Consider the following 17,011-nt stretch of genomic DNA (forward strand, 5'->3'; position numbering starts at 1 on the left):
GCCCAGCAGGAGGGACGCGGGAGCAGCAGTGTGCCCGGTGCCCAGGGAGTCTCCTCCCTCTCACACCCTCACTTAGGAGAGGAGGGCCGGGCTGCGCCCATTTCCCTCTAGCCTTCAGGACTGCTGAGGGATGTGGGGCTACGGGTGAGTGAGGAGAGCGCGCGGAGGTGCTCGCTGCAGAGGCGGGGGAAGAAGTAAGGGGAAGACGAGGCACAGACGCTGATGAAGGGAAGAAGACCACGAGGCCAGGGAGAGCAGGCGGAGGTGGGAAGGGAGAGTTCTTGACCACCCAGACTGGGTGGGGCCTCAGCCAATGGGGGCAGCGCGGGGAAGAAAGCACCTCTCCGGACAGCTCCCTGATCCTGTCTGCGGGGACCCCTCTCCACGCGGGCTAGCTGCCGCCTTCGGAACGTGTTTCAAGCCCCCAGCCTCCGACCTCCCCCCCCCCCCCCGCGGAGAGGCTGATGAGCTGGCGGCGCAGGGGGCTGATGGGGATGCGACACCGCCGCCAGCGCCGCCTGGGGACAGCGGTGGGCGGGCAGGGAGCTGCAGAGGGAGGGTCTCTAGCGCCAACCGCTGGCGCGGGCCTGGGGACAGCACAGGGGCAGCCACCCCAACTCCATGCCCCAGGTGTGGCACTGGCTCTGCCACAAGCCCTGGAGGGCTCCGCCGCGCCCCCTTGCCCATCTCAGCCTCCCCGGCTGCCCTCCGCTGCGGCTTCACCGGGTCCTGCATACCTGGGGGCAGGGCAGCGGCCTCACTCCACTGGTCGGCGCTGGAAACAGAGCAGGAGCGCTGATGCAGCCCCTCTGGGCGCGGGCCGGCCCAGGCTGGGCTGCTGGCCGAGTGGGGGGCACCTGGGGGGGGGCGGAAGGGTCAGACTGGGAGGGGAGGCCGGGGGAAGGGCACCCATAGACTTGCCTGAAAGTACAGCTACGGGCAGAGCTTGAGAAATCCCAGCAGGATACTGACCCAGGATGAGGATACTGACCCAGGATGAGGGGCTCCTGGATTCACCAGGCACCGGGCCAGGATCACTGGAGAACTGGAGGCCTCCCATGGGCCCAGACTTCACACCCCCCCCCTTGTCTCCATGAACACCAGGGTCCACACCTCTGTCCCCTCCCTGTGATCAGGAGCTAGAAGCTGGGTGAGTGGGACAGTCCCCCCATCACTGCCGAGCTGCTCCCCTGCTATCCCAGCCCCTGCCCCTCCTGGCCAGGCCCCGAACCCCGTTCCAGGCCACGTATGCCATTTGCCGTGCCTCAGCTTTGCTGCCGTTCTGACGAGGAATAAGTGTATCAAATTCAAGTAATTATGTCTAATTAGTATTAGTAATTATCCTCTGGGGCTGGAGAAAATTAATCTTTCGTTTCCCATCGGGGAAGAGCAGCAGAGCCAGGGGAACCGAAGGCTCCGGGGCGGCGGGGGCAGCAGTGCGCGCCCTCCCCGGGCCCGAGTCACCCATGGGGAGATGGTGGCAGCGGCCCCCGGGCCTCAGGGCCAGCTGTGGACAGCGACACTGCCCTCTCACCTCAGCCGACCTGAGACAGGGTGGGGCCTGAGGCCAGAAGGCCACGGCCGAGGGAGGTCTGCCCTGAGAGCTGGGCAGCTGGCCAGGTGCCGGGCGTTAGTGACAGGCAGAGACGCGCCCTGAAGCTGAACAAGCGGAGGGAGGGGCGAGCGGCCGACACCAGGCCCCGACCAGCCCCGCAAGCACAGGGGTCAAGTTTCTGGAATCCAAGGGACAGGAAGATGCGCGCGGAAGCCACTAGAAGGTAAAGGAACAGGCTCGCTCCGGGGACAGCACGAGACTGAATGGTGGGGGCAGGTTTTGTGTTTCTCTTGTATCTGTCATAACACCCCCGGCAGGACCAGACACACGGTTAAGTGCTTGTTAACATGCGTGTGGCACCCATGCCAGCTCCTCCCACCCTGCCTAACAGGTCCCTGCAAACTTAGCCTTTCTTGGGGTCCCCCCGCACCGACCCCCATCAGGAAACCTTCCAGGGGAGCAGCCTAGGGTCTTAACTTCTCAGATGCTGTGCTTCTCGCCACCCCTGGCCTGCTTCCATCTCCCCCGGCGCCCCGGGTTCCAGATCTTATGCCCCCTTCCCCCCAGCCCCACCCAAAGACAGCACAGGCCCAAGGTCCTCCTCAAGCCCCCCAACCCAAAACCCCGAGAGAGGGAAAGCGCTTTCCCTTTTCTTTGTTAATTCTCCCCTCATTACGCCTGCAATCCCACAATCAGTGTGCACTGTAATTGTCGAATTTGATGCTAATGATTAATGAATTAAACATGGAGCCATCAATTAGTCCTCGGAGAATAATTCTGCATAAAGCAGCGGATAATGTAATTACAGTAACAAAGATAATGAGATGTTAACATCGCCCGGTGAGCGGAGACATGTGTGAGTGTGTGCGAGGTCGGTGCGCGGCGGAGGGGACGCGGCTCCGGTGGCGCCTGGCCACGTGTTCCAGGGACGTCGGCGAGCGTTTGCGGGTACTGGCAGTTACGTGGGTGAGTGTGCCGCGCACCCCCTTCTCCACGCACCACTAACGCTCCCCAGGTGAAGGTCTTCAGGGACCGGGAATGTGACAGGACAGAGTGTCTTAGGGCTTCCCTTCCTCTGAGGGAACAGCTAGCTTTCCCCTTGCTGCCTGCCTGCAAGGAAAGGCTCCCCTTCCATGCTCCCTCTGGTGTCATCTGAGAAACCCCAAGCCAGTCCACAGGCAGCTCCACGAGGTCCCCAGCCCCGCCCCGGCCCTTCCCTTCCCCAGCGGCCCCCCCTGCCCACCCCCCACACAGAACACCCAGGACCCGCCTCCCCGCCCCCAAGTGCAGCCCCACAGGTCGCTCCTGGCACCCTACCCATCTTTCTTGTCTTTCTGTCCTTAGCTTCCTTCCTTCCTTCCCTCCGTCCACTAGCTCCCTCTCTGTCTATTTCAAGGGCTTAGAGAACAGAACATAGCTTCCCAAGTCAGGCACGCGCAGGTTCAAACCCAGCTCCACCACTTCCTGTGGGATTTTACAGACAAGTTATTTAACCTCTCTGAACCTTTGTTTCCTCATCCACACAACATGGGGAGGATAGTCTCGACTTCAGATCTACTGCAGCCAGCACCCCTCTGCCAGCGGGGTCAGTGCCCGCCACCCGCCCCTCGCAGCGCCTCCAGACTGGGAGGCAGTGGTGGCACACGCAGCAGGGCGGGGTGCCGGCGTCCCAGGGCCCTCACCTCCAACAAGGCGCACACTCAGGAGGCTCCACCTCTCTGGACACGGCGCAGAGTCCGCTCAGCCTCCAGCTTCTCTCTAAACTCAGTCTTCTCTGAGCAAAGACCCCCCCCCACCCCCGCCTCTCACTGCAGACCTAAGGACGGTTACCAGGTTCGCCCCAGGCAGCTCTGTCCCCTCCCGCCTCCCTCCCTGCCCGTCCGGCAAACTCGACTGAGATGTGGCCCTGGTGCCAGAGGGCCCCGGTGTCCCCACCATCACCTGCCTCGGCTCGACGCTGATGCCACCTGTCAGCACGAGGCTATCTGTCCCCATTCTGACCTGCCAGGCGGTCCACCGGCCGCCACCTCTACTAACCGCACGAGGGCAGCGTTGTGGCAACTGTGCTGGCTGAGCGGACCCCGAAGCAAGACACCGGGTGGCCGGCGTGTGTGGAGCCCTGAGGACCTGGCTGGGGAGGGGTGCAGCCCCACACGCCTCCCTTCCGGGCCCCGTCGCGGCGCGCCCCACCCGCCCAGACAGACGGGGCCACGGCAGCCACACGCCCCCTCCCACCTCAGCAGCCCCCTCACCTGTTCCGCCACCCAGCTGCGCGCTACTCCGCTCCAGGGCCAGCCCGTTGGCCCGGGGGCTGGCGCCGGGGGCCGTGGCCGGCGTGGCTCGGGGCAGACGCTTCCCTGGCACCTTGACCGTGGTCCGCAGCAGGTCAATCTCCTTGCCGTGGATGTTCTGCATGTAGTCCTAGGGCCACGTGGACGAGACAGAGGAAGACTCGTTAGGACGGGTCACTCTTAGGCAGCACCTCATCTCTGACCCTCCCAACTCCTGGGTCTCTCCCCCGCGCTGCTGGGGGGGGAGGGGGACAGCCCGAGTTCTGTGGCGCGCACAGCACACCTCCAAGGCTGCCCACGTGCGGCTCGGTGCGGGGCGCAGCCGGGAGCGGCGCAGGGGCGACAGAGGGTGGAGAGCCAAGATCTGAGGCTCGGGGCTCCTTTAGGGAAGACGGCTCAGGAGGCAACAAAAAGGAGGCCACGTACTGAATGAACCAAGATGGGATTTAGGGAGAGACGGCACGTGGCCGAGGAGAGGAACCGACAGGCTCCGTGGGATGTGGACGACTGGGTTGCCCCGGGCCCCGGGTGGCTGGTCACCAAGGACTTCAGCCCTACTTTCAGAAGCTCCCACCACCACTTGGGACTTTGAGAACTTATAAAACCTAGAGCAGCCCCCAGTCCTTAGAACGGCACCTGACGATAAATATCTGTTGAACAGTCAAAGGGAAGCCTTTGATTCTTTCCGCTGTTCTTAGGGATACTGAGACAAGTCCGCGGTTCCACAGATACCAGTGAGTATCCCAACGGCAGGAACAGTAACAACCACTGACAACATCACATCGCCCACCCAGCCACGTGCCAGGCGTCCACTAAGCCACAGCTGTATATCGCGTCTACATTTCTTACACCGCCTCACGGGATCGTCACGACAGCTAGGAGGACGGTGTTACGATGCCCACTTTGCGGGTGGAGAAACCGAGACTTACAAAGGTTAACCTGCCCCAGGTCACACAATCAGCGGGTGACAGCCAGATTCAAGCCCAGGCTTTCTGGGCTCCCAAGGCTCTGCACGGAAGGCAAACTTCCTCCTCGGCCCAGGAGCAAACCCTGCCTTCAAGTCAGTACTGATAGGGCCCTGGAAGTGGATGAGTGGGGAGGGACCCTGAGGGTGGGAGCCACTGGGTGCCGAGCCCCACCATCTGCTGTCTCGACCTCGGCCTGGGACCGCCCCACCCCACCCCAGGGAGTGGCACCTGGAGGGGCCGGGGGGCGCGGGAGGTGGGTGACGCAGAGCACAGCCCTGCCTGCCCTCTGGCTGGCTGCCTGCCGTAAGGCCCGCCTGGCCTGGGCCCCGCTCTCCCTGCTGCTCTGATCTGTCCTTCCAGGCTGCCGACTCCTGCCTCCCTGCCCCTGGCACCAGCGAGTTCCGGGGCAGTTCCCAGCAAACGTCCTCTGTAAAATGTGGCAAAAGCTCCTTCCAGGGGCAGAAGCTGGGCCAGTGGTACCAATTTAACTTCGGACGGAATTCCACCGATCAGACTCAGGATGGGCGCCTCTGGGATGTTCTGCACCCAGGGCGCTTCCCTGAGCGTCTAGGCTCGATGGAGTCTTCGTGTCCTTCCAGGCCCCACCCCTCTCACCCTACCCACTTGCAGCATCACTCCTGGTCACCCAGGTGTTCTCCTACCTTCTCAACGTTTAGCTTCAGGGAAGAGGGACAATGTCCTCTGCTCAAAAGAGCCGATGGGGAGTGCTGCCTGTTGGGAAGCAGGGCCCGGGCGGGCTGGCAAGGGGCTCAGGGGCTGCCCTCACCCTGTGAATGAGCAAGAGGACATCAAGGAGAAAGGGTCGCCTGGTCCTGAGGAGCCAAGAGAACGTGGGAGCTTCCCGTTAGGAAGAGAAGTGAGAACAAGGAAACAGAGCACCCAGCGCCAGCCCTGCTCCTGCACTTCTGCGTCGGGCTGGACTTCACCACAGGGCGGGTCATCAGGGGACCAGCGCGAGGGCCTGTGGCAGGACTATAGCAGGAGGGCCGTGGGGAGGCCGGGGCACCGCCGATACTAGCATGCTGGCCTCACCAGTCAAGCCCGGCTCCTGGAGGCCTGGCCAGGCCTGTACTCACTCTTTACTCTCCAAGCAGCTCTGACACCTTCACAGGCAGATGGCCCTCCAGAAAGACAACAAGGGCACAGCTAGCCGGAGGGGAGGAGCTCCTTTCCCTGCAGCTTTGCACTGCGTCCGTGCCCTCCGGCCACCACCTAGTCCTGCGTGAGGGACAGTGCCGGGTGCCTGGCCTCAGGCACCCTCCGCTCCGAGGGGGTCTGCTTCATGTCTCAGAAGCACAGAACAACATCACTGAGAAGTTGGTGAGGGTGGGCTCCACCCACAGGAGGACCCCCTCTCCTCCAACGACCTCTCACCCCCGCTCTGCCAAGCGCCGCCAGAGCTCCGTCCCCCTGGTCCCTTCTCCAGCAAACTTGGCCCACCCCCCCCCGGTGGCCGCTGGCCCTTTGGTCCTGCTCTCGGCCCAGCATCCACCGTGTGGCGCCACCCTCCTGGCCCTCCTCACTCCAGGCCCGACGGCCCACCGACTCGGCTTCCGCACGCACCCAGGACCCTGCACACGGTCACATCTTAGCTCAGCGGCTCCAGACGACTGTCAACAGCTGGCTGGGCCGAAGGCACAGCTGCAGTTCCTTTCCTGGGGGAGGGGCTTGGGCTGCTCTAGTTCACAAGGAGGTCACAGCAGCTGCAGCAGTTTTCAGGCCCCACGACGGCCCTGGGATAACCAGGCTGGGACACGGCGGGAAAAGCTGACCCCAGGCCAAGAAAAAGAGCCACACGGAGGGGCTCTGTTCAGGGCCAAGGAGCCAGCAACCAACGTAAGGGGAAAGCACCGGCCTCTGCATCTCCGACCACCTCGGACGGGCACTGGTTGCTCGGGGGGTGTGGGGAGCAGGCCAGCACCCGGCCAGCTGCAGGCCCGGGCCCAGAGGCGGAGCCCGGCCCCAAGGAGAGTGCGGCAGGAGCTCAAAAGGCAGCAGCAGGGACGGGGCGTCCGGGGCAGAGCAACGGCGTTTCCCTCCGTCAGCAGAACGGGGGGCTCGGCAGTGGCAGTGGGAGAGCGGTCACCACGGCTGCCTTTATTACCCACCATCAAACAGCAATTTCTTCCCCAGCCTCCTCGCTAATTACCCAGCCAGCGTTCTCATCTCGTTTTATTACTGGAATTAACAACGAGTTCAGAGTGTGGAAAGCTATTAAGATGTGTGATTAAGCCACATTCAATTAGTTTCTACAAACAATTTAATTGATGTTGCAGATAGAATTAACAGAAGGTGATTGTGTGAATGGCTTCGCTGGCTGCAAAACGGGAGAGGCTGTGGCGGGCTCTCTGGGGCTAGGCAGGGGCTGGGCGTGAGGCTCGAGGCCTGCCCACCAGCCCTTCCTCTGCAGCCCGGCCCGTCCCGCCAGCCCCCGTCGGGAGGCGGGTCCCCAGCACCACTGCCCTCGGGTCTCCTGGGCAAGGCCGGGCTAGGCCAGGAGTTCCCGGCCAAGCCTTCCTCTCTGGCTCCCTTGGCGCCTCCAAGGGAAGCGGGCAGCTCCGGGGACGGAGGGTCCCTGCTCACTGCTGGCAGCTGGGAAGCTTGCTCAGGTTGGAAAACACGGCAAAGGGGGGACGGAGGTGGGAGAGCTATAGCAACAGGAGGGCGGCGGCCACCAAGGACGGAAACCAAGAGGCCAGCGGCCTCTGTTGGGAGGGAACTCAGGCCCCCGGGGCCGCGCACGTGCTTTCACTGTCACCACGGTTTCGAATCTGATTCGTGTCTCCTGAATGAGAAGCGTCTACAGGGCAGGGAGGCCGCCATCTGCGCGTGCTGGTTGCTCGGGGCATCCAGCAGGTGGTGAGTTGGGAAAGGACGTGCACTTTGACCCCGGAGCCAGAGGGCAGCCAGTGAGGGGCTGACGGATGGGGAGGCCATGCTCTCAACCTCCTCACCGTGTCCTGCGGCCCCGGGGGGGGGGTGGGGGTGGGGGGGCAGCAGAGGCGGCAGCCTCTTCAATTCACCTCGCAAGACAGCAGCAGCAGCCTGGAAGTGCCTGCCGCCAGACCCTGTCCCGGGCCCGACACACTGAGCCACACTCAGCTCACGGGCAGCACAGCGCTGGACAGGACTCCGAGAGCGTCTGCCGCCCAGCCGTGCCGGGCGCGCGGGCTGCCGGCTGCCCCAGCCACCCTACTTGCCCCAGTGGTAACTCTCCAGTGACTCGCAGGCAGCCCCGAAGGCAGGCGCTCCTGGCACTACAGAAAACTCTGGGCAACGCTCAAAGTCATGGGCCAAGTCACAGCCCAGCCACTGGCTGGGTGACTGATGATCCGGCAAACCCCACCGAGCCTCTGCTCTCCAGTTTGTTAAGTTGTTGTAAAAACAGCAATCCCTCAGGCCTTCACCTTCCCTTCTGAAACCACAACCGAACACAACACCGGGCACTCTCCTCCCTGTGCCGAGACCCCGCTCCCATCCCTCTCCTTCCTCTGGGGGGGCATGGGACCAGCAGGGGGCACAGTGCGCCCAGCCGGGGGCAGCGTGAAGCAGGAGAAACGGGTAAGGATGCAGCAGAGAGGAGGGTGAAGGCCACTGCCACACAGGTGGGGAAACGGAGGCCTCAGACAGGCCAGCTCCCAGCCCAGCAGCCAGGAGGTGCCTGGTCAGGGCCACGTGTGTCCTGCCAGGGCTGTGGACGCTGGAAGCCAGGAGGGCCCAGACCCTCTCTGCTGGGAAACACTGTGGTCCTGCTCCTTCTGGCCGGGGGCGCTGCACCCGCAGATGCTCCCCGCTCCCTAAGACACGGACGGCGCCTCTCGTCAGGGCTCTGCCAGTAGCCTTGCTGCCTCTTGTCCTGCGTGGACTCAGCAGCGGGACCAGGTCCTGGGCGAGGAAGAGGCCAGAACCGGGGAGAGGACGGCACCCAGGAGCCTTTGTGCTGAGTCCCCAACGGCCCCCAGCCGTGGCCCCTCGTCTGTAACCCCCTCAGCCCCAGCATCATGGTACCAGCTCCCGCCCTGTGGAGTAAGAGGCCCTGAGCTGAGGGGAAGGGCCAGGTCCAGAGACACCCCGAGGGCCAGGCTGGGCTCTGGCCTCACTGGAAGGCCCAAACCAGGCCTGGGAGCTTTCTCAGCCGTCCTGGGCGGTGCTCTCAGGAGGGAGCTATGGCCGAACCGTGGACCCCAGCACGTCTCAGGTCGGGGACCCCTGACACCTTGTGCAGATTCAAAGGCCGGCGAAGGACCCTCGGAGGCAGGCCTGGGGCCTCCGGGCCGGGGGTGGAGCCAGCCCACGTGCTGCGCTTCAGGGGCTTCACGGGAGAACTCATCAGCCCCACAGCAGGGTGGTGACAGAGATGGATGCTGGGGACAGCTGTGCACCGGAGCCACGCAGCGAGCGGAGGGGAGGGAGGAAGGGTGGGGGAGCGGCCATGGGGGCCACGCTACCGTCACCGTGCCCCAGCCCCTCCCCGGGCATCGGCCACACCCTTCCAGACCCCTCTGCCCTACCAACAGTACCCCCGACACTCCTCTTCCCAAGGGGGCCTGTGCAGGCCCGCCACCCCAGCAGCCCTGGCCTAACTGCCCTTTCGCTCCGCATCATCCCAGGAGCCCAGGCGTAACCCCAACGGTGCAGCTCCCAGAGACACAACTGTTGGCAACACCGACCCCCCCCAGCTTGAGCAATTCCATGTGAACGGGCCCAATCCAGCTCTTAAAACAACTAGAGTATAGGATGTAGCACCTGACTCGCACACCAGCCTAGCCCAGAGGTGACCGTCCCCAGGGGTGAGTTTACTCCAAAGAGCTCGGCCGGGACTTCCCTGGTGGCACAGTGGTTGAGAGTCCGCCTGCCAATGCAGGGGACACGGGTTCGTGTCCCAGTCCAGGAGGATCCCACATGCTGCGGGGCGGCTGCGCCCGGAGGCCATGGCCGCTGGGCCTGCACGTCCGGAGCCTGTGCTCCGCGGTGGGAGAGGCCACAGCAGTGAGAGGCCCGCATACCGCCAAAAAAAAAAAAAAAAAAAAAAAAAGAATCCACCTGCCAATGCAGGGGACACGGGTTCGAGCCCCGGTCTGGGAAGATCCCACATGACGCGGAGCAACTAAGCCCGTGCGCCACAACTACTGAGCCTGCGCTCTACAGCCCGCAAGCCACAACTACTGAGGCTGCGTGCCACAACTATGGAAGCCCGTGCACCGAGAGCCCGTGCTCTGCAACCAGAGAAGCCACTGCAGTGAGAAGCCCGCGCAATGCAACCAAGAGTAGCCCCCGCTCGCCGCAACTAGAGAAAGCCCACGCGCAGCAACGAAGACCCAACACAGCCAAAAATAAATAAATATTAAAAAAAAAAAAATGAAAGGGAGTGAGCTTTCATGCAGTGTTCAGCCTGGGCCTGGGTCTCAGGGTCTGTGCAACTCCCAAGCCACCAAAGCGAGGCCCTTTCTCGAGGAAAGGTCTTTCCGAGCTAAGGTCGCTTCCCTCTGGACCTGGAGTCAGCCCTTCCACGTCCGCTTCTCATCCTCCGCGCCCAGCCTTCCCCAGGCACGGCCCCCCGGACTCACGTGCAGGCTGGGATGGTAGGTAAGCAGCCCATTGTCACACAGGGTCACGTACTTCTTCTTCCATTCCTTGTTCAGGGACTTGCCACTGCGCTTGAGCAGGATACCCTGAAGACAGAGGCCGGATCAGAGACAGAAGCCAGGCCCACACGTCACAGCTATGAAGAAGGTCTCAGTGTCCACAGGTCACAGCATCCTCCGCCCCCCGTCCTCCCGGGTCACTGTGCTTATCTGCATGGAGAGGCCACACGGGACTAAAACTGAACCAGGGAGAGCCAGGCGGATGAACCCATCTATGGAACTCGGCTGCCCCTGACCGTCCTCAGGAAGCAGCCTGGAGCCCACCTCTCTAGTTACCATGGACACCGTCCCATGGCAGGGGGGTGTCCTCTCCCCCAGGTTGGGGAACTACGTCAGCAACAGGAGGCAGGGGTTTAGATGGCCTCCCAGCAGTGCTGCTCCCACCCACCGTCTCCAGGGATGGGGTGGAACACAGCACAGAGACCTCAGGAGGGCCCGGGCCTCCTACCCTCTGTGGCAGCCCCAAATAGAGCAGAAAAGCCCCTAGCTGTCCCCAGAATGGCCCAGTCTCCCCCAAGGCAGGCAGTGGGAAGACCCAGCCATACAGCCCAGCACCCAAATCTCCCGTGTGAGCTGATAAGACACTGGGCGTGGAGGTTAGATGGGCACCAGGATGAACAAGGGCTCCCCAGGGGCAGGGATTTGGGCGTGTTGTTCCTCGACACCCTCAGCACTGCGACACTCCTGGGATGCAGCAGACGCTTGGGGAACAGCTGGTGGACAGGGCGGGGGAAGAGCCAGCAGAGACCGTGCGGTGTCGGAGGTGCTGCGAGCGGGGGGTGGACCTCACCGAGGCAGACGAGGCGTCCACCCACACCCCAGACGGCCTCTGCTGCCCTCCCCTGATGACAACCCCCGACGGTCCCTCACCCACTGGCTTTCGCCTGGAAACAGCAGACAGCACGGGAGAACGGCCAAAGATGGAGCTCAGGTCGGGACGGGACACGGACGTGCACAGGCGGCAGGTGCCCCAGGACCGGTATCACCCCTGTGGGGCCCCCTCCCCAAACTCGGGAGGGCTGAGAAGAGGCAGTGCTCCCTGGACATTCCTAGACAGAACTCCTGGGGGGCAGCCCCCCCTCACAGCGGGACTGCCCCGGCTGGGCGAGAGCGGGCAGCACGCCAAGTCCCAGCAGGTCGCAGAGGAGCTGCCAGAGCCCCTGTGCCAACCTCTCCTACAGGAGGGGAGGGCCGTGCCCTCAGACAAGCCGGAAATGGGGGTCAAGAGATTCACTGTGAGAGAGGGCGGGGGGGTAAACCCCGGATCCATGGCCCCCTACCCCGCTAAGGCTTCCTACTGTAAGGCTCGGCCCTTAGGGGGATGAGGTTAACAAACAGGTGGGCTGGGATGCCCGCCCCATCTCTCCCCACAACAGGGACTGCGGTGGCGATAACATCACAGGTGTTTCACATCCTTGCTCCCCCACTCCCTTCCCCTATCCTCATCCTCCTGCCCTCAAAGACAGGTGCAGTTGCGGGAAGTCAGGCCACTGAGTCGTAGGCCACCTAAGGACACTGCTGCTACTATCTGGCCCCCTTTTCCTCACAAAGAGCTTCTGAAGACCAAGGGTGTGAACGGGACCTTCAGCAGACGACAGGTCGGCTGGAACGGCCCAGGCCACCGCGGCCCCTGCTTCGTGGTCCGCGAAGGAGCCTTGGCGACCAGCCTCTGGGCGTGGCAGCCATCCCCTCACAGGCCAGGAACGTGGAAACAGTTCAGCCGCCGCCTCTCCCCTGACTGTGGACCACGGCCCTGAGGACTGCCGGCCAGACTCTGGAGAAGGCGGCCCAGGCCTACCCTGCTCCCCTGGGAGTGGCCGCCACGGCTGGCTCGCCTGCGCCCCATCTCACTCCCTCCTTTCCCACCTGCTCCCCAAGGGCCTCTGTTCTCAAACCTTTCACACCTGAGCCCGCCCTCCCTCCTCTGTCCCTTCATCTTCACCAGGTTCCCTCCTGGTCAAGGGAAAGGAAAACCTGACTCCGTGCCCCGTTCTGCCACCAACTAGCTCTTAACATCAAGCAAGTCGTGTCACTGTCTGGGCCTCAGTCTCCTCGGAAGCGCGGACCCACCTACAGGGCCCGCTCCCCGCCCCCCCCGCCCCCAGCAGGAAATCAGGAGCCAGGATGCAGAAGAGGCCGGCGTAAGCGGGAAGCCCTTTTCTACCCAGAACTCTTCCTCCTCCGTCACCTGGGCCCCTCTCGGGAGGAGACCCCGGCGCCACGGACGACGGTAATGACGCTCCGACGCTGCTCTGACGCTCATTAGCAGGGGGCGTGGGAGGAGCGCCGGGAGGGGGCGTGGGAGGAGCGCCGGGAGGGGGGAGTGGGAGGAGCGCCGGGAGGGGGGCGGGGGAGGAGGGATCTCGGCCGCTGGGGCTTGACCCGCGCCCACAGGCTCAGCCCGCCTCTCACCGGCCCGGCCCGCTCCGCCCTGCCCTACCGGCGCCTCCGTCCGGGTCACAGCCCGTTCCGAGGGAGGCGAGCGAGCTCCAGGGGTTCCTGCTCCCCTCCCTGGCCGGCCGGCTGCGCACGGCGGAGCAGGAAGCAATCTGGGGCGGAATGGGAGCGGTGCGGAGGCGACAGCCCCCAGAGGACCCGTTCCCGCCGCCGCCTCCCTCCCAGCTCCGCCAGCCGGCTTAATTGCGGAGTCCGGATTGATTGGGAATGCAAATGGCAACTGAAATGCAATCTCCACTCCCAGCAGGAGCAGAGGGGGGGAGAGGAGAGGAACGGAATGGGGAGAAGAACGGGACAGGAGAGCGGGAAAGGGGTTAGCCCGGCCCTGGGGGCGGGGGGGGGGAGGGGAGCGCGCAAGGAATGGCCACTGGCCCGGAGAGGGGAGAGTGGTGGAAGGACGCGCGGTCCCAACGGCAGGCACGCCCCCAGCCCCCGTGAGGTCGGCGCGGCTAGGCACCTGCCTCCAGCGGGCAGCTTCCTGGCTGTGTGCCGCCTCCTCCGGAGTGTCCCTGAGGTTCGGGGCCTGTGACACTCCAGTACCCTAGCTGACCCCTTTGGCCGGGTTTCACCCCCCACCTCACAGCCCCGCCTTCCCGTCCACGTGGGGGACTCAGGGAGCAGATAAATCAGACCGACCCCAGACAGGAAAGGGGGCGTCTGGGGCTAACTTATTTCAGAGCACGGGCGGGGGGGTGGGGATAAGCGTTGTCTGTTAAATGTTTACATGCGCATGTGTGTGTACTCAGAGCACACGCCCCAAAGCGGGGAGTGACAGTCCCCTGCCTGGCCTGGCGAGGGCCCCGTGGGAGGCCTCGGTCAGCACGGCCCCAGAGACACTCAATCACACCATCAACAGGTTTATGGACCAGTTCTGTGCCCAAACACACACAGGGACGGGGAGGAGAGTGCCCACTGCCATTCTCCCAGGCCCTCCACGCGCCCCCGGGCAGGCTGACCCACCTAGAGCAGTGCCTGCTGGGCGTCACTGTGGTGACACTTCAGGGGAGGGCTGAAGCACAGAGGGCGCGGGGCGACACAGTGCTCCTCACTGTGTCCTCTGGGCCCCGAAACCCTTCCTGAAACCCAGTGGAAACCCCCATCCCTAACACCAGGATTCTGGTCACACTACCTACAGGCTCCAGGAGCCCCAGCCTGGAGAGCCAAACCTGACCACAGGGCCCTGGCCAGGCTGACCTCAGGTGCTCCAGCCACACCAGTCTCCTCTGTGGTCAAAAACTGACATCACAGCCCCCGTGGACACAGCATCTCTAACCACCGGCTCCCAAGAAGATCTGGGCCAAGCGCAGCATCCTGTGGGTACAGCGGACTGACCACCAGGCCGGCTCAGCAGTTCTAGAGCCCTGCCTGCCCAGCACACCAGCAACTCTGCACAAAGACCCCTCCATCACTCAACGTCTTTTTCCAGCAGAGAGACCCACGACAGGAGGTCTGGGAGGATCCAACACCGGGTGGCCCAGCCCTGCCAGGCAGTGACTCAGGAAGGAGGTGAGGGAGGGGCCCTACCAGGACGTGTCCCCTCCACTAAGTTTCGTCTTTACAGAGGCTCACACGGTAAGACTGGGCCAGTGAACCCAGGGTAGGAAGAGGCCTCGGTAAGCCCTTCAACGCGTACTCCTCAGGGTACTCTTTTGAGAATTCTCTTTTCTGGGAGGAGGGGAGGGAGGCCAGAGAGACCATACCCTCCTCCAGGGCCGCCCACCTCCAGAACCACCACCAGCGAAGTGCTGCTGAGGATGGCAGGCGGCTCTCTGCTGCCTCCCTGTGGTGGTGAGGAGGAACTGGCAGCGTAAGGGTTCCGGCCACCCTTCCCCGCTGTGCTGTGAGTTCTTCTCTGCAAGAGAACTCTCCTTGTTAAGGATTCAGGCCTGGCAGGGGCAGGGCGCTGGCCTCTCTCACCATCTTCCAGAGGCCCCGAAAAGAACCATCATCTAACATTTCCTGGGCTTCATCTCAGCTCCTCTCCAGCCCCAGGGGAAGGGAGTGCTGACCTGTTTAATGGGGATGGCCCGACCACTCCCGATGCTGTCCACCTTGCACTCGGCGGCTTTTTTCTCCCGGTCCAAGTCGGCACCCTTTCGAGACTGGAAGAGAACAGAAGAGGCGTGTTAAAGGGGCCCAGGGTCTGCGGGGTCAGCAGCCCACCTGGAATCCCCAGCCAGCCCTCCCGCCCTCCCCCCTCCTGGGCGGGCCCTAGCAGTGGGGCGGGGCCGGGGCGGCGGGACCGGGAAGGAACTGAGACCACGAGTATTCCAACGGGTTTATTCTTACACACGGCACCATACAGAGCAGCACAGGTCACTGGGCCGGGCCCGCCCCTTACAAAAGAGCAAGGACACGAGATACCGAGGGCGTGAGGAGCGCGCAGCCCAGGGGGCTGGGGCGTAAGAGACGGGAAGGGGCGAGGAGAGGTGGACGGTGGGGCTGAGGGACGTGGCCGGGAGCACAGGGCATGACCACCAGGGAGAGCAAAGTCCAGAAGTGAGCGGGTAGCGGCCCGTCTGCGGCACAGACACCACATGGCACGTTACGCCGAGCACGGCGGCGTAGCCCGAGGGGCACAGTGGATGGAGAGAGAGAGGAGAGAGGCCAGAAGAGGCCCTGCGCCCCTGCCGGGCTCCTGGGGCAGAGCCCGCCCGAATGCGGATCCTAGGAAATGGGAGGCCAAGAGAGGGGAAGGCAAGCGCGGCGTGGCTGCGGCGTCCGGAGCGGAGCAGGAACGGCAGAAGTCCATGCAGGAAGGAGCAGAGGAGGGGAGGGGCGGGGGAGCTCCCCCAGGAGCAGCTGGACCGCCGGCCGGCCGGGCGCTCGGACGCCCCGGCCTCTGGGCCTCGTCGCTGGCCGGCGCCGGGCGTGGGCCGAGCTCCCTTCTTCTCCATGCAGCGAGCCTGGCGCAGCGCGTCCAGCAGGGCTGGTCCCTGGCAGCCCCCAGCCGCGGGCTCCGGCGTTCCTAGCCTTCCCTGGGGGTGGGGGTTAGTTACAAAGGTTCCTGTGGGTCTCTGGAGTGGGGAGCACGGCGGCCGCTTCTCATCTGAGAGCAGTCCCAGGGCCCGGCCCGCCTCCGGCCCCGCACAGGGGAGAATGTCCAGAGGTGCTGTGTGTCACCACCTGGTCTTCTAATTTGGAAGGAGTTGGAAAGGCCTTTTTGTTGATGAAAAGTTGGAAACAGTGGCACATATCTGCAAATATCGAAAGAATAAAGATTTTGGCAAGTTATACTCAAGCCCCGCACAGTCGGTCAGCACTGGTGAGGGCAGAGACCCAGGCGGCTGGGGAGAGGCGGCGGCGGGATGAAGAGGAGGGGGAGAGGGTGTGGGGGGCGGGCAGGCGGCGGCAGCGGTGGCGCCGGGCAGTCCATGTCAGCGGGGAGTGTTCTCCACTCCGGGCCCTACACCCTCCTGCTCACCCGGGCTGCCAGGAGCCAAGGGCACAAGGAAGAGGCAAAGGACCGCAGCCGCAGCGCGGGGGCAGCACAGCCAAAGGAGCGGGAAGAGGCAGGCCAAGGGCCACCGCCCGCGGCTCCACCGTCCGTCAGCACCCGCCCCGGGCCTCTCCTGGGTGCCACGGCCTCTGCCCCTTCGGCCCAGGGGGAGGAAGGTGGATGGGCCGCTGCCACCGGGTCCCCAGACAGAAGAGCCGGTCGTGGGGAGCGGGGCGCAGGCTGTCCCAGCCAGGCTGGTGAGCAGAGAGGCCCCAACCAGCAGAGGATCCCTGGGAGCCCAGAGGGGCCCCCCCCGGGACGGGAAGCCAGGCAAGAGTGGCAACAAAACGAGTAACATGAAGTCATGGGGGAGACGGGGGACGCCAGCGGCCACGTCCAGCGGGAGAGTCACGGGGGCGCCAGCCACAGAACAGGCGTGGCCCTGCTGGGGAGGACGAGGAGGGCAAGGGGGTGGCCCCGGCGGCGATGATGAGAAGGGGAGGTCCCGAGATGCACCTCTAGAGACGGACACGTCTTGAGGCTGCCTTGGGGACAATGGCGCAAGTGAGGTCACCATGGAAACAATGGAAAGAAAAAATAAGGTTGCCACGGTGAAGATGGAGAGAATGAAAGGG

The 17,011-nt window shown here is 64.1% G+C and overlaps 1 protein-coding gene across 10 annotated transcripts in view; it reads right to left on the minus strand.

Annotated features, from left to right (window-relative positions):
* The window catches only part of AGAP3 (ArfGAP with GTPase domain, ankyrin repeat and PH domain 3), a 56,417-nt gene that overhangs the window by 5,161 nt on the left and 34,245 nt on the right, over window positions 1-17,011 (minus strand). For 4 of the 10 annotated variants that reach the window (XM_060156347.1, XM_060156345.1, XM_060156351.1 and 1 more), the window contains exons 9-12: window positions 14,947-15,039; window positions 10,403-10,507; window positions 3,808-3,976; window positions 738-857 (exon numbers count right to left, since the gene is read on the minus strand). In XM_060156347.1, the coding sequence (XP_060012330.1) occupies window positions 738-857; window positions 3,808-3,976; window positions 10,403-10,507; window positions 14,947-15,039 (487 nt within the window). Of the gene's footprint in view, window positions 1-737; window positions 858-3,807; window positions 3,977-10,402; window positions 10,508-14,946; window positions 15,040-15,201; window positions 16,135-17,011 lie in introns of those variants that run through there. The other 6 variants (XM_060156349.1, XM_060156346.1, XM_060156348.1 and 3 more) reach the window with 2 other exon arrangements.

Source organism: Lagenorhynchus albirostris, chromosome 8 (assembly GCF_949774975.1).
Source record: "Lagenorhynchus albirostris chromosome 8, mLagAlb1.1, whole genome shotgun sequence".
Classification (NCBI taxonomy): Eukaryota; Metazoa; Chordata; class Mammalia; order Artiodactyla; family Delphinidae; genus Lagenorhynchus; species Lagenorhynchus albirostris.